At 45.0% G+C, this 14,176-nt stretch overlaps 1 protein-coding gene across 2 annotated transcripts in view; it reads left to right on the plus strand.

The window, feature by feature from the left end:
• The window catches only part of Plce1 (phospholipase C, epsilon 1), a 307,957-nt gene that overhangs the window by 226,569 nt on the left and 67,212 nt on the right, over window positions 1–14,176 (plus strand). For both annotated transcript variants that reach the window (NM_053758.3, XM_087571504.1), the window contains 4 exons: window positions 6,037–6,712; window positions 9,645–9,827; window positions 10,893–11,010; window positions 11,738–11,846. In NM_053758.3, the coding sequence (NP_446210.2) occupies window positions 6,037–6,712; window positions 9,645–9,827; window positions 10,893–11,010; window positions 11,738–11,846 (1,086 nt within the window). The remainder of the gene's footprint in view (window positions 1–6,036; window positions 6,713–9,644; window positions 9,828–10,892; window positions 11,011–11,737; window positions 11,847–14,176) is intronic.

The raw sequence follows: 14,176 nt of genomic DNA on the forward strand, positions 1-14,176 counted from the left end.
TCCAGTCCTCCCAAGAGCCCCCATTCACACTCCACAGGGTGGCTAATGTAGCTCAGAGGTTCCTCCCAAAGTTCATCAGGAGTAGAAGAAGCAGTCATCCCACCAAGATTTATGCAGGTGGATCTGTCTTTGTGCTTTCAAAATCCACTCGGCTTCAATTACCCTGCTGGAGGGATGCAGCGACAGCTGTCAAGGGGTCTACTGCAACTCCATGGTGGCTTGGTGGTTCCAGCTCTCTTTGCTGACCTTGGGCTCAAGGCTGTTAAAGCCCAGAGTGGTTCTCAGTTGATAAATTCTGCTCGCAGCCACTGAGGGCAGAACCACTTCTTCCTAAACACTTCTCTTCCTGGCCTTCTGCCCTGTGCCAGCATCAACCTTCACGTTCTCTACAACTGCCCCCAGGATTGTCTCTTACCCTTGGGACTAGGGCCAGCTGACTCTGGTTCCTCTTCTTTAGCTGCCAGGGTAGACTGATTTTAAATGATAGACTCCCTGGGGATGGAGAACCTTTCAGAGCTGGCTGAACTCTCTTCTACTGCTGGCTCTTTCCACCAAAGAAGTCGTCACTCTCTCAGCAAAATCGACAACTGGATTTGGGTTCAGGAGAAGTGTGGATCTGCCAGTATCTTCTATCCAGAGCCATCTTATTATCTACCTTCCAGATGACATTTCTGTTTCTGCTTTCCTGTGCCAGGGAGCCCTGCCACCCGTGCTGTACTCAGTGTGGTGGCCTTCTGTTTCTCTGCACCTTTCAGCTGTCCTGTTGTCCCATCTTATAGATCTCCAAAGCTCTTCCTCTCTTTTAGTAATGGTCTCTGTCTCTCTGTCTCTCTGTCTCTCTCTGCCCTGTCCCCCCTTATCCTCACACTTCTTCACAGGGTCACAGGGAGGTAGCTTCTAGTCTGCGTCCGACACGGAAGTTACCTCTTATATGAAATTTATTTCCACTTCTCTATTTATTCCCTCGGCTTTCCCCTCATCACTTAATCATCTATATCCCAAGGACATTCTCTTCCACTGTCCATTTTTCCAGATCCTGCTGTAAGCATCCAGAGAATGGGGGAAGAAAACCGCAAAGATGCAAATATTTATTTCACAGAGCTGGGGAGACATATTGAAATCCTCACTTTGAGACCTTTGTCCTAAGTAGTGGAAATAATTTCCTGGCCCTTAAGTGACTGCTACTCTAAAAAGAAGCCCTGGATACATGGCAGGGAGACAGGCTTTCGTAGGTCTCCCGGCAGCCATCCCAGCAACCACTGTTTCCTTATATGCTTCTGTCCAGATCATCTTATGAAAATGCCCTGTTCAGAGTGTCTTAGGCAATGCTTTGCAGATCCTAAAGGACGATGAAGTGGCCTTTACTGAGTTTCAAAGCAATGGCTTTCAGCCCCTGTTGATATGACAATGCCCACCTCAATGAAAAAGATAAGAAAGGAAGAAAAAAAAGAAAGAGGAAGAGAGGGAGATGGGAGAGAAGAAAGGAAGGAAGGAAGGAAGGAAGGAAGGGAGGAAGGAAGGAAGGAAGGAAGGAAGGAAGAAATCTATCCCATGACCCTTCAGTTTACCCAGAACTCAGATGTCAGAATTCCTCTCAAAGCCTTCAGCTGCTCCTGCCAGAAAACCCAATGGGAGTACTCACAGAAACCCCAGAAAAAGTGGTCATAAAAAGCTCATGTCCACAGGGATGGAGAGATGGTTCAGCAGTTAAGATCATTGGTGGCTCTTCCAAAGGACCTGAATTCAATTCCCAGCATCCACATGACAGATCACAACTGCCTATAACTCCAGTTCCAGGGGATCTGACTCTCTCTCTCTCTCTCTCTCTCTCTCTCTCTCTCTCTCTCTCTCTCTCTCTCTCTCTCTCACACACACACACACACACACACACACACACACCAGACAGACATGTAAGCAAAATCCCAAGTGTGTTTGCTATGCTAGCATGAGGATCTGCGTTCAGTTCCCCAGCACTCATGTTAAAACGACAACAACGTGTGTGCCCATAATCCTGCCAACTGAAGAGTTGGAAGCAGGATTCCCGGGTCTTATGGACTATCTACTTTAGCTGAATGGTGAAATCCGGGTACAGTGAGAGAACATCTTAAAACCTAAGGCAAAGAGCAATCGAAGAAGACATTACCAACCTCTGACCTCCACATGCAAGCCCCACACCCCATTCCCACACACATGGACCAAGGTCTCAACAGAAAATGAATAGAACAAAGAGACTACCCAAACGCCATTGACGTTTTATGGTGGCTTGTATATCCTCTGTACAGATGAGGAAGCTGAAGACACTTGCTTACGTGATAAAGAGCACAGCTACGGCATGCAGCTGAGTTGAACCTCTGCCCAGCAGAACTGAAGACCTTAACTGGAGAGGAGCTAACCCGTGGCTTCTCCTCATCCCACTACTTTGGGCTTGGAACAGTTCTTGTCTTAGCTAGGATATTGCTGTAATAAAATGCCATGACCAAAAGCAACTTGGGGAAGAACGGGTTCATTTTAACTTAGAGCCTGTAGCCTATTATTTAAGGGACTTCAAGGCAGGAACTCAAGGAAGAAAATGATGCAGAGGCCACGGAGGAACCCTGCTTACTGGCTGGCTTTTCATAGCTTGCTCAGTCTGCTTTCAGATGCACCCAGGACCATCTTCCCAGGGATGACACCACCCACACTGAGTTGGGCCCACCCACATCAGTCATCAATCAAAATAAAAGTGCAAATCTGTTGGGGACATTTTCTCAGCTGAGGTTCCCACTTGCCAAATGACTCCAGCTTGTGTCAAGTTGACGTGAAACAAGCCAGCACTGGTCTCTTTTTGGAAAACAACTGACAGAATAACTATAACTGGGGAAAAATGATAAGTTAATTAAAAGCACAATTTTGCAAAAATGGTAAAACTTAAAGTGTTTTTTATCATGAGAAATAACTATAATAAATCATATGGAAAGGTGATATTCTTCTGCTTTAAAACATAAAACCTTTATCTGTTGGTGATCCATGTTCAAGCAGTCATTGCAAATTTCTATAAAGTAATAAACTCTTGCAAAGAAAATACATAAGCATGTTAGCAAACAACCTTCTGTCAGCTAATATGAATTTTTCATCAGGTATCAGTTTCTTGTTTCTACTGTGGGATACCACAGAAGCTCCTCAAAAGCAGGGTTAAAAAAACCTTCTTTCTGTTTTCATGCCTAAGAATGATGAGGCGACTTCTTGCTGGCTGACCACATCTTTGATTTGGTTAACATTACTTGGTTCATAAATAAATCTTAATTTTCCATCTGATCCATTTTCGTAAACCCGCAGAAAAATTGTCTCCCGGGAGATTCAGGCAAAGAACTCCATAACATCCACTCTATCTTCTAAGAGACAAAGGATACTTGTAGCTTCCTGGTTAAAATGAATTTATTTCATTATATACAATTGTCAATTTTACTTTGGAAATTAGCCCCTGGATGAATGCTCTGTAATGGAATTATTACCATGTGGCATTAGTTCCCTTTGTATTCGAAAATAAATACTGATGCCAAGAAAGACAGCCTTCCTGCACCCCCTACGTACATGCACAGCTTGCCTCGTCTTTGAGAAGCATGAACAGCCTTCAGAAAAGCCATGTCCTTTTTGTATTTAGATATTGTTTTTTTTTTCATAAAACCTGTAGTTTTTCACTGGAAAAACTTTGTTGAATTAAATAAAAATCAGAAAATCTATGTCTAAACTAATAGGTTATGTTTTAGTCATTATCAGTGCTTAACACCTTTCTCTTGCAACTTTGGTTGTGTGGTTGTTTGGTTGGTTAGTTGGTTGGTTGGTTGGTTGGTTGGTTGGTTGGTTGGTTTGTTGGTTGGTTAGTTGGTTAGTTGGTTAGTTGGTTGGTCAGTCGATCGGTCGATTGGCTGGTTTTTGAAATAGATGTTACATTGCAGTTCAGACTGCCCTGGAAGTTACTGTGTAGCTGAGACTGGCCTAAAATCATGACAACCCTCCTGCCTCAGTTTCCTCAGTGTTGCAATTATAGGTATCGGCTACCTCTTATCCCAGCCATTTCACTTAAAAATCTACCACCAAGTGTCACAGAAAAAAATATGATAGTGTTCCCAGAGAGAAATTTAGACATGAGCTCTGAAGAGAGCCATTTCAAGGATACAGCAGGCTGGTCAACCTGGAGCAGAGGCAGTGGAGAAGAGTTCAAAGGGATGATGCCTGTCTCCCTACATTTATTCCTAGGAGTGCCCTTTATCGAGCCAGACCGGGGCTGCGTGCACTTGTGACCTTTGCTTTGTTTGATGCCTTTCCCTGCTTCGTGAGGTGACCATCTGCTTTCTTTGGTAGATAAGTGGAGAGAGACTCTGTGTTTGAGTGCTTTGACAAGACCACATGGACTACAGGTAGCAGATCCACATGCTTCTCGGCGTAGCTGCAGAGAACGTGAGGCAGTTGTGGAGAGACACAGGAGTGTTTGACTTCTTTCCATGGTTACTGAGGGGCACTTTCAGAGGGGAGCTAAGTTACTCATGCAAGATTGTCTCTCCTTTTAACTTTTTATTATAACGTGTGACATCAAGAAGATTGGGTGAGATTTTACGTATTTGCACCCAACACTCAAACGCTGGTTTCTAATATCACTCTTCAGTGAAAGGAAGCAAGCTCCCTTAGGTAAACGGCCGACTCGAAGCAGGGAGTGAAGAGCCCAGAGTGTCTTCCGGTGCCACCAAGCAGAGCAACAAATCCTCCAAGCAAACCCATCTGAGTCTGTGAAAGAAGCACAGGCAGGAAGGGCTCCTAGTGGGCAACACAGCAAAATAAATGAAGTCGGATTAAAGTTAGAACTCACCCAAAGCATTAGCCAGATATCTGTAAGTCCATACAGCAAGGATCTGGCGTGTAAAATTGATAAGGAAGCAAACAAATGGGGAGAAGAGATAAATCTCCTGGGCAGAAGAATTCCAAAGATGTAACGTATAGCGTCTCCATTACCTAGGAGGTGGAAGGTAGCACCTCTCTCCTTCAGTGTAATCTGGACACAGAGACCTGCATCCAATTAGTGTAAGAGTCTTTAGAAAATAATTGATGATGATGACGATGATGATGGTGGTGATGATGGTGATGGTGATGGTGGTGATGATGGTGGTGGTGGTGATGGTGGTGATGATGATGATGGTGGTGGTGGTGATGATGATGGTGGTGGTGGTGGTGGTGATGGTGGTGATGATGATGGTGGTGGTGGTGGTGATGATAGTGGTGATGATTGATGATGGTGGTGATGATGGTGATGATGGTGGTGATGATGGTGATGATGGTGATGATGATGGTGGTGGTGGTGATGATGATGATGGTGGTGGTGGTGGTGGTGGTGGTGATGGTGGTGGTGGTGGTGATGATGGTGGTGATGATGATGGTGGTGGTGGTGATGATAGTGGTGATGATTGATGATGGTGGTGATGGTGATGATGGTGGTGATGGTGGTGATGGTGGTGATGGTGGTGATGGTGGTGGTGGTGGTGATGATGATGGTGGTGGTGATGATGATGGTGGTGGTGGTGGTGATGGTGATGATGATGATGATGGTGATGATGATGATGATGGTGATGACAATACAGTGGGGTATCAAGAACACTACCTCAGTCATGCCTCAGGTCTGCATCAGTGGGCTGTCATGTTAGAAGTGTGTGCAGTTTATAAAGTGTGATAAGGACGGTACTTTATTGCTGTACCATGCCTCACCCAACCCCATAATCTTGGTCTAATTTTGAGCAAAATACCAGACGAATCCTAACTAAAGCTCCTTCTCCGAAATACCTAGCTGTACTTCTCACACCTGCCAAGAGCACCACAAAGCATGCCCGTGCTCAGATGCCCCGGTAAGTATAAATAAGTTACCCAGTGGTGTTTAGCATTTTATGTTTCCCATGAGTATTTGAATTTATAGCAGGTGGAGAAAAGCGTCTTTTGTCGTGTGAAGAGCAGGCCTTGTGTTGGTCCCCTTCTGGTTAGAAGGCAAAGCAAACTTGTATCTCTTTCCATCAGGTTTATAATTGGAGATTTGCTGGATTCAGACAATGACATCTTTGAGAAGTCCAAAGAGTGCGACCCTCATGGATCAGAGGAGTCACAGAAAGCCTTTGACCATGGGACAGAGCTCATCCCATGGTATGTGCTGTCCATCCAAGCGGATGTGCACCAGTTCCTCCTGCAGGGGGCCACAGTCATCCACTATGACCAGGACACACATCTCTCCGCCCGCTGCTTTCTCCAGTTGCAGCCTGACAATAGTACCTTGACCTGGATGAAACCTCCCACTGCCTCCCCAGCTGGTGCCAGACTCAAGCTCGGTGTGCTTAGTAACGTGGCCGAACCTGGCAAGTTCCCATCACTGGGCAACGCTGGGGTGAGCGGCCTGGTAGAGGGAATCCTGGATCTGTTTTCAGTGAAGGCTGTGTACATGGGACACCCTGGCATTGATATACACACTGTGTGTGTCCAGAACAAACTTAGTAGCATGCTTCTGTCAGAGACTGGGGTGACGCTGCTCTATGGGCTTCAGACCACCGACAATAGATTACTGCACTTCGTGGCACCAAAGCACACAGCTAAAATGCTTTTCAGTGGATTGCTGGAACTCACTACAGCTGTGAGAAAGATACGGAAGTTCCCTGACCAAAGACAACAGTGGCTTCGGAAACAGTATGTCAGCTTCTATCAGGTAAGGGGTGCGTCCAGCCCTCTCCCTTGGGTTGCACAATCCTGAGGCATTTAAACTACTAGGCTCCCGGCCCTGTCAGTTACTCCTGGGTACACATGGGGTGGGGGTTGGGGGGCATTTTTAACCAAAGATGTGAATTAGTTTCATGGTCTTCATAGAACAGAGATGTCAACATGTTAAAGTGAATTTTTCTAAAATGATTTGGTTTTTGTCGTTTGTTTTTTGTTTTTTCCCAGAGACAGAGATTGGCTGTCCTGGAACTCGCTCTGTAGGCCAGGCTGGCCTCCAACTCAGAGAGCTGCCTGCCTCTGCCTCCCAAGTGCTTAGATTAAAGGTGTGTGCCACCACTGCTTAGGATTTGCTTATTTTTACTTTTTAATTATGTGTCACTGTGTGTCTGTATGTGGGTGGTGCACGTGCAAGCGAGGCCGGTCAAGGCCAAAGGCATCAGATGCCCTGGACCTGGAGTTTCAGGCAGTTTTGCGTCATCATGTAGGTGCCGAGAACTAAACTCTTGTCCTATCGCCGAGCAGTCCCTGCTCTTACCCACTCAGCTATCTCTCCAGCCCACCAGCCCACGTGAAGATGTCTTTAATTGAATCTGTTTCCTAGCCATCAACTTCTACACAATTTGCTAAAACTAAGAATGTGCGTTCACTCACCAGCATCCTTCATTCACAGTTTTTAAAAAGAGGAAAGAAAGTATTTCCTTTACCCATCCCAAACATGTTTACTATTTTGTATAAAACAATTCACACTGTATTTTAGTTTCCAAAAAGCCTCCTTGAGAGATTAAACAAAAGTATTGTCTTCTCCTGGCTTGGTTTTCTTTCTTTTTTTTTTAACTTTTTTTTGAGATTATAATTTAATTACATTTCTCCCTTCTCTTTCCTCCCTCCAAACCCTCCCATATAGTCCTCCCAACTCTCCTTCGATTTCATGACCTCTTTTATTTTTTAATACTTTTATCATATGCATATATGTATAAACATATATATTCTTAAATATAACCAATTCAGTCCATCTAGTGCTACCTGTACATATATTTTCAGGGCTGACCACTTGTCACTAGACAACCAACGCTGTCTTCCCTGAGGGAGACTACCTCTCCCACACCAGGCTTTCCTCAGTTGCCTATAGTCCTGCGAGTAGAGTTGACCTCCTGGCCTGGTATTCGTAAGAGTAAACTTTGTGCCATGTTGGGATACTCTGAAATTAAGAAAACCAAAACAGCAGAGATTAATGGTGCTGACGATTTTTTCCACATGTAACCTGTAGCAGGTCAGTTCAAAACATAAAGGCGCACAAGTTTAAACAGGTCGGTGGACGAAAGTTCTACCAAACTTCTATTAGTCTTAGAGTCAGCTCTTCAATGAGGTTGCGTAAGTCTATTTGACGATTATGGCAGGTAACATCTACTCAGTTTGGTGTACCCAGAACAGCTCATCTGCTTGTACTGTCTTCAGGAGGCCTGTGGCTGGTGGAATGATCGCCATCCGTGGGTACTGTGGCCTGCGCTTACATATATTCTCAGCTCTTGTGGAGACCAAGGTGGCAGGATCATAGTAGAAAGTTGGTCTGGACAACATCAGAGCTTTGTGTTTAAAAATCCTCTGGAGGAAGACTCTGGTTTTGTTGTTGTTGTCATTTTGTTTTTTGGTTTTTGGTTTTTTGTGGGTTTTTGTTTTGTTTTGTTTTGTTTTTGGCTCATGCAGCAATCACTAGATAAGGGAGCATATTCCACTTTGATTGACAGATCCATTGACATCTATTAGAAAAACCGATGAAGTAAAAGTTAAAAAAGGAAGAACTAGACATAAAGGTCACAGATGTAGGTCACATTGCAGGAGATCATCTAAAGATTTCACCATCAAATGTTCATTATGCTGCACCCTGGGACCAAAAGGATGCAAAAGGTGGCGTTCATAGATTAAGTCATAAGAGCAGATAACCATTATCCATTAGGGTAAAGAAACAGATGCGTACACAAAGAAACGTCTTCATTATCTGCGTATTATTTGCAATGAATCAAAATCTATTTACAGGGGCTGGAGAGATTGCCAGTGGCTAAAGCCCTTGTTGCTCTTGCAGAGGCCCGAAGTTCAGTTCCTAGAATCTGCATTAGGAGGCCCACAACTGCCTACAACTTCAGCTTCAGGGCATCTGGTACTCACCCTGTCCTGTGCTCTGGGGCAATGGCACACATGGGCACATGCCTGTATGTGTGTGCACACACACACATATAGACTCATTTTTAAATCTATTTACAAATACTTCCTTGGAAGTGTAAAGGAGGGCTACCCTTAAAAGGTTACAGCAAACAAACATAAAAACACAGTAGGTAAGTCGATAGATAGATAAAAAGATAGATAGATAGATAGATAGATAGATAGATAGATAGATAGATAGATAGATAGATAGAATTTTTAAAAGGCTACAGGAAATAGTAAGTGGAATTAAGTTTGAGGGGAGTACTGAAGGTTGACCTAGAGCCTCATAGATCCTAGACGATTTCCCCAGAATCATAATCTGCAAAGTCTTAAAGATTTCTGAAGTTGCTGCTAGGCAAGCACTCTACCAACTGAACTACACTCCTGTCCCCTCATTTGCAAAGTCTTAATGGATTTTCCCACGCGCTAGTTTCTGAATAACCTCAGAGGCTAGGATGGGAAGTGTTTGGGTTTGGTTTGGCTGGTTTGTTTATCCCAGCTGATGTTGAAGTACATCTATGACCCGGGATATGATCAGGACAACTGGGGACACGCTCAGACCCTTAGCAGGAAATTCTTAAGAGTCTGAAACAGAACCACATGGGTAACCAGATCATGCCTCTGTAAACAGCTGGTCTTATCCACATGGGAATTCAAGGGGACCATCATTGTGTATTCCCTGTTGCCGCTTGCTTGTGTGGTTAGCATATGGTTCTTTGCAGGAGGATGGTCGGTATGAAGGCCCAACCTTGGCACATGCTGTGGAGTTGTTTGGTGGTAGGAGATGGAGCACTAGAAACCCCAGCCCTGGGATGTCAGCAAAGAATGCCGAGAAGCCCAACATGCAGAGAAACAACACCCTAGGCATAAGCACCACCAAGAAAAAGAAGAAAATGCTCATGAGGGTACAGTAAACTCATTTCTTAAGCATCATACCCAGCCTTCTACCATGACCGTGTGGCCCACATTGCCATAAGCCACCACAAGTTATTTGAGTTAGAGACAAGATAAGTGATAAAACAATGGTAGCAAAGGTTTGCCAGGGCCAGTGTCAGGAATCAAGCGAACACCAAGGAGAAACCAAAGTCCTTAAAAACCTGTATCGGCTTAAACACAGTACATGGTAAATATGAGCCATTGTTAAGTCACCTGCAGAGTGCTGCATCAGTAGAGAAAATACGGGGCTGAGAGGCGGGCAGTAAGGGCCTCAGAGCAGCAGACTCATGGTGGGGCTTGAAGTGCGTATAGGGGTTTTCCAAACAGGACACAAAGGAAAGCGCCTGCCACAGAGGAGAAAGGAGAGAGACTAAAGGGTTCTGCTAGTCCCTAAGGGTCCATGTGAGAGTCTAGAGCACAAGTTCCATGGCAGGCAAAGAGGACTGGAAGAAGAAAAAGGGTCATAGCAGGCACGATGATTCGCTCCTGCAATCCCAGTGTGTCAGAGGCTTAGGCAGGAGCATTGTAGTAAGTTCAAAGTCAGCCTGAGCTAGAGGAAGACATGCCTCAAAATAAAGACAACCGAAAATAAAATAGAGAGAGGTCACATTTATGAAGGTAATTTGAATGATGAATTCTGTGTATGAAACAAGATATATTATGGATTATATAGCATATGTTTTCATTATGACATCTGTCTCATAGCTATCCAAAACAGTCCCACTCTTCGCCCATGGGAGGTTCTTGATGGGTCATAGAACTTTATTACTTCCTATCGTGTATGTCCCCACAGACCTCAGGGGTGTGCATCCCTTTTCCAGTCCCCTTTTCTGAGGTGACCCTGCTTCCCAGTGAAGAACACACTGGGTAAAATGGCCTGAGGTCACTTGGGCAGCCTTACCGTAGGTCTTTACTGGTCTCGCCAGGCAAGACAAGATTGAAGGACACAGGTTGGAAAGCAGAACCCTATCTGAGCTTAAGCGTTCAGGGAGAACAATACAGTCCAGGAGCCATGGAGAAATCTCTGTTCCTAGGGGGAGAGTGGAGAGGTGACGGACGATGAGATGGCCACCCGCAAGGCCAAAATGTACAGAGAGTGTCGCAGCCGGAGCGGCTCTGATCCTCAAGAGGCTAATGAACAGGAAGACTCAGGTAATGCAGTGTGTTCACATCTGAACTTTTCTGTTTTACTTTCAGGGGGAAAGTACAGATTCGGCTTTGTACTAGGATTTTAATTTGATATTATAGGAATTTTTTAATGCTCTTTTAAAAACATTCATATGCGCACACACATGTGCAGGTGCCTTTAAAGGCCAGAAGAGGGCGTCAGAGCCCCTGGAGCTGGAGTGCCAGGCAGTTGTGAGGTGTCTGAGGTGGGTACCAAGAAGGAAACTAGAGTCTCCTGAAAGACCAGCAAGTGCTCTTGGCTTCTGAGCCTTCTCTCCAGGCTCTGGTGGGAATTCCTAGGATAATTTCTTTATCTCGCTGAGATATGAAACCCAAGAGGTAATCCTACAAGTGCACTGTACTTGAAAGAAAAATCGCCATTGGCTTGCCGTTCTTGGTAGATAATATTAGCTATACAGGATACAACTGGCTGGATGTTGGTGCTTTTAAAATTGTGCCTGGATGACATGACCACATCCATGACCAAGTCATTTACATATTCTTTGCTGGGACCTTGGGCATCTGTGTACTTTTTTAAGCTCCCAGATGATGCTACCTTGTAGCCTGCTGACACCCACCAGATTGGCCCATTCATCAAAGTATTTGTATGTTCCCTACATGAAAATCAGTTGTGTGGATTGTTTTGATGATATTTAAGGGAAAGTGGGAGCTAAGTCATCGATTCTTTTCTTCCCCCCTTTGATCCCCACAGAGGCCAATGTCATCACTAACCCTCCCAACCCCCTCCATTCCAGAAGAGCCTACTCATTGACCACGGCTGGGTCCCCCAACTTGGCTACCGGGATGTCATCTCCTATCAGGCCAGTCCCTTCCCCTGTGCTGTATTCTTCAAACAAGAGTCCATCCAGGTGGGGCCTTAACATGATGAAAGAGAGGGGCTCTCTACATCACTCCAGCCGTGTGGAAGGGCGTGTGCCTCGCTCCCTGTGGGAAGTCCGACTCTGACTCTAACTCACAGTTAAAGTGAAAACCAAAGAAACCCTAATTGAAAATTATCCTGATTTTCCTGAGTCTGTAATCATAGTCTCTTATATCACTGTAATCCCTTCCAGTTGTTTGAGAGAGTTACTCTTTCACGGTCAGAGACAGTAATCAAAAGCTAAGCCATGATTCTCTAACTCTGCACATCTAGCTGACTTGCCACTAACTACCTGTAGGCATTTAATATCAAGCATCAGTTAATTCAAAATTAAGTTAAACTGGAAAGTCAGTTCCTCAGTCACAGCGTCATTGCACTGTGGCCACCGGTGGCTAATGGCTCCTGAGCTGAATGCGGCAGACAGAGGACATGTGTCCTTGCAGCAGATAGTGTCCCTGCAGCAGATAGAGGACATGTGTCCCTGCAGCAAGTTCCTTCAGGTAGCACCACAGTAAGGGGAAACCAACTTGAGTGTGAGTCTCCTGACCTTACTGAGAGTTGAGATCCGTGTCAGACTTTCTGAGACGTGATGGCCGCTGTGCTTGCCTGGAGACGTAAATGTAAGTATTGCAACAAATGGTGTTTCTCTCACCCCCAAGCTGGGATTGTTGCAAAGGATGGTGTAAGGACCCTGGGGGGGGGAGAGAGAGAGAGAGAGAGAGAGAGAGAGAGAGAGAGAGAGAGAGAGAGAGAGAAGAGAGAGAGAAAGAGAGAGAGGGGAAAGAGGAAGGAAGGAAGGAAGGAAGGAAGGAAGGAAGGAAGGAAACAACCTCTGTCTGTCTTTGCTGGTGGTGGCAGCACATGCCTTTAATTTCAGCAGCTGAGAGACAGAGGCGGGAGGATCACTGAATTGGAAGCTGGCCTGGCCTACAGAGCTAGTTCCAGACTTGTCTACACTGTATAGTGAGACCCTGTCTCAAAAACAACAACAACAAGAACTCACCATTTTCAGAGCAGAAGTAATTCCAAAGTGAAAAGCCACCAAAGGGAGCTGGATTGCCGCCCTGCACACAACAGCTGAAGAAATGTGGAAGATCCAGGCAGAACGCACCTAAGGCAGATGCTGTCTCAGCACACTGACATAGGCTTTGGCAGCGTTCATTTCTCCACACACCACACACACGGGCACAGCTACGGATCTGCTCCACAAATCCGATCTTGTTTGCTTCTCACTGGCTAGCAATGATGACTCTGTAATAAATTATCACTTAAAGGGGAGAATCCTCTCCCACCAAATGACACAGCTGTACTTCTAGCCTTTGTGCATTTAAATCCACAGTTGGTTAAAAACAGGCCAAAGTCTCTCTCGCAACTTTTCTGTAAATTCAGATTTATAATAAAACTAAAATCCGAAAATGGCTGGAAACCTTTGTAAGTCTGTCTATGCCGAATCCTGGATATACAAAACAGACAAATCACCTGGGTTCAGTGTGCTTTCCTTTTATTCCAGTCACTTGTGAGCAGGAAAAGGCAGAACAGAATGAAGGAGGGACGTCTATTGGACAACAAACTAACGTGCAGGATCTAAAGTCAAATGCTCAGCCCCAGGGGGAGGGGCCGGTCCCTCCTGACAAGACAAGTTTTAGGGCACAAGGAAGACAGACGTACCAGCAGCCTGAATTATGTGAAAGGAAAAGTGAGGCTGAATCCTAAGTCTAAAGAGGGAGAGACTAGCTAGATGCAGAAGTTCCTAGAGTCAGAGAGACAGTCCTATAGACAGGATCCAAGGGTGGAGTTAAAAAAGAGGAAGACAGGCAATTCACTGGTTTAAATGCAATTTATGTCGTCCTGAACTTGTACCCTAGGCTGCCCCTACCACACACAACTGTTAATCCATCTGTTGTGATGCCCTCCCATCCAGAGAGGTGACTGTCAAATCTTAAGACTAAACTACTCTCCTTGTATGAGCACCGGTAGCAGAATGAAAAGTAGACCAGCTACTCGGTGTTCTTTGTACTTTCTTATATATTAACACTTGAAATATCCCCCTCAGAGGGGAAAATCTAAGCCTTCCTCAACACAGAAAAAAGAAAAGAAAGAAATACCCTGTTAATTGATTTAACCGAAAGCCACAGACAAAACATTTCCTCTGCTACTCTTGGAGTAATCCACACAGAAAATAAAGAGTGGTGAAACAGCCAGCCTGAATACTTGCCTGAGAGCGATGATATTTTTATGGTGAATGGATGAAGCCTTGGCAGGTGCAGACGG

This window comes from Rattus norvegicus, chromosome 1 (genome assembly GCF_021556685.1).
Source record: "Rattus norvegicus strain SHRSP/BbbUtx chromosome 1, alternate assembly SHRSP_T2T, whole genome shotgun sequence".
Lineage (NCBI taxonomy): Eukaryota > Metazoa > Chordata > Mammalia > Rodentia > Muridae > Rattus > Rattus norvegicus.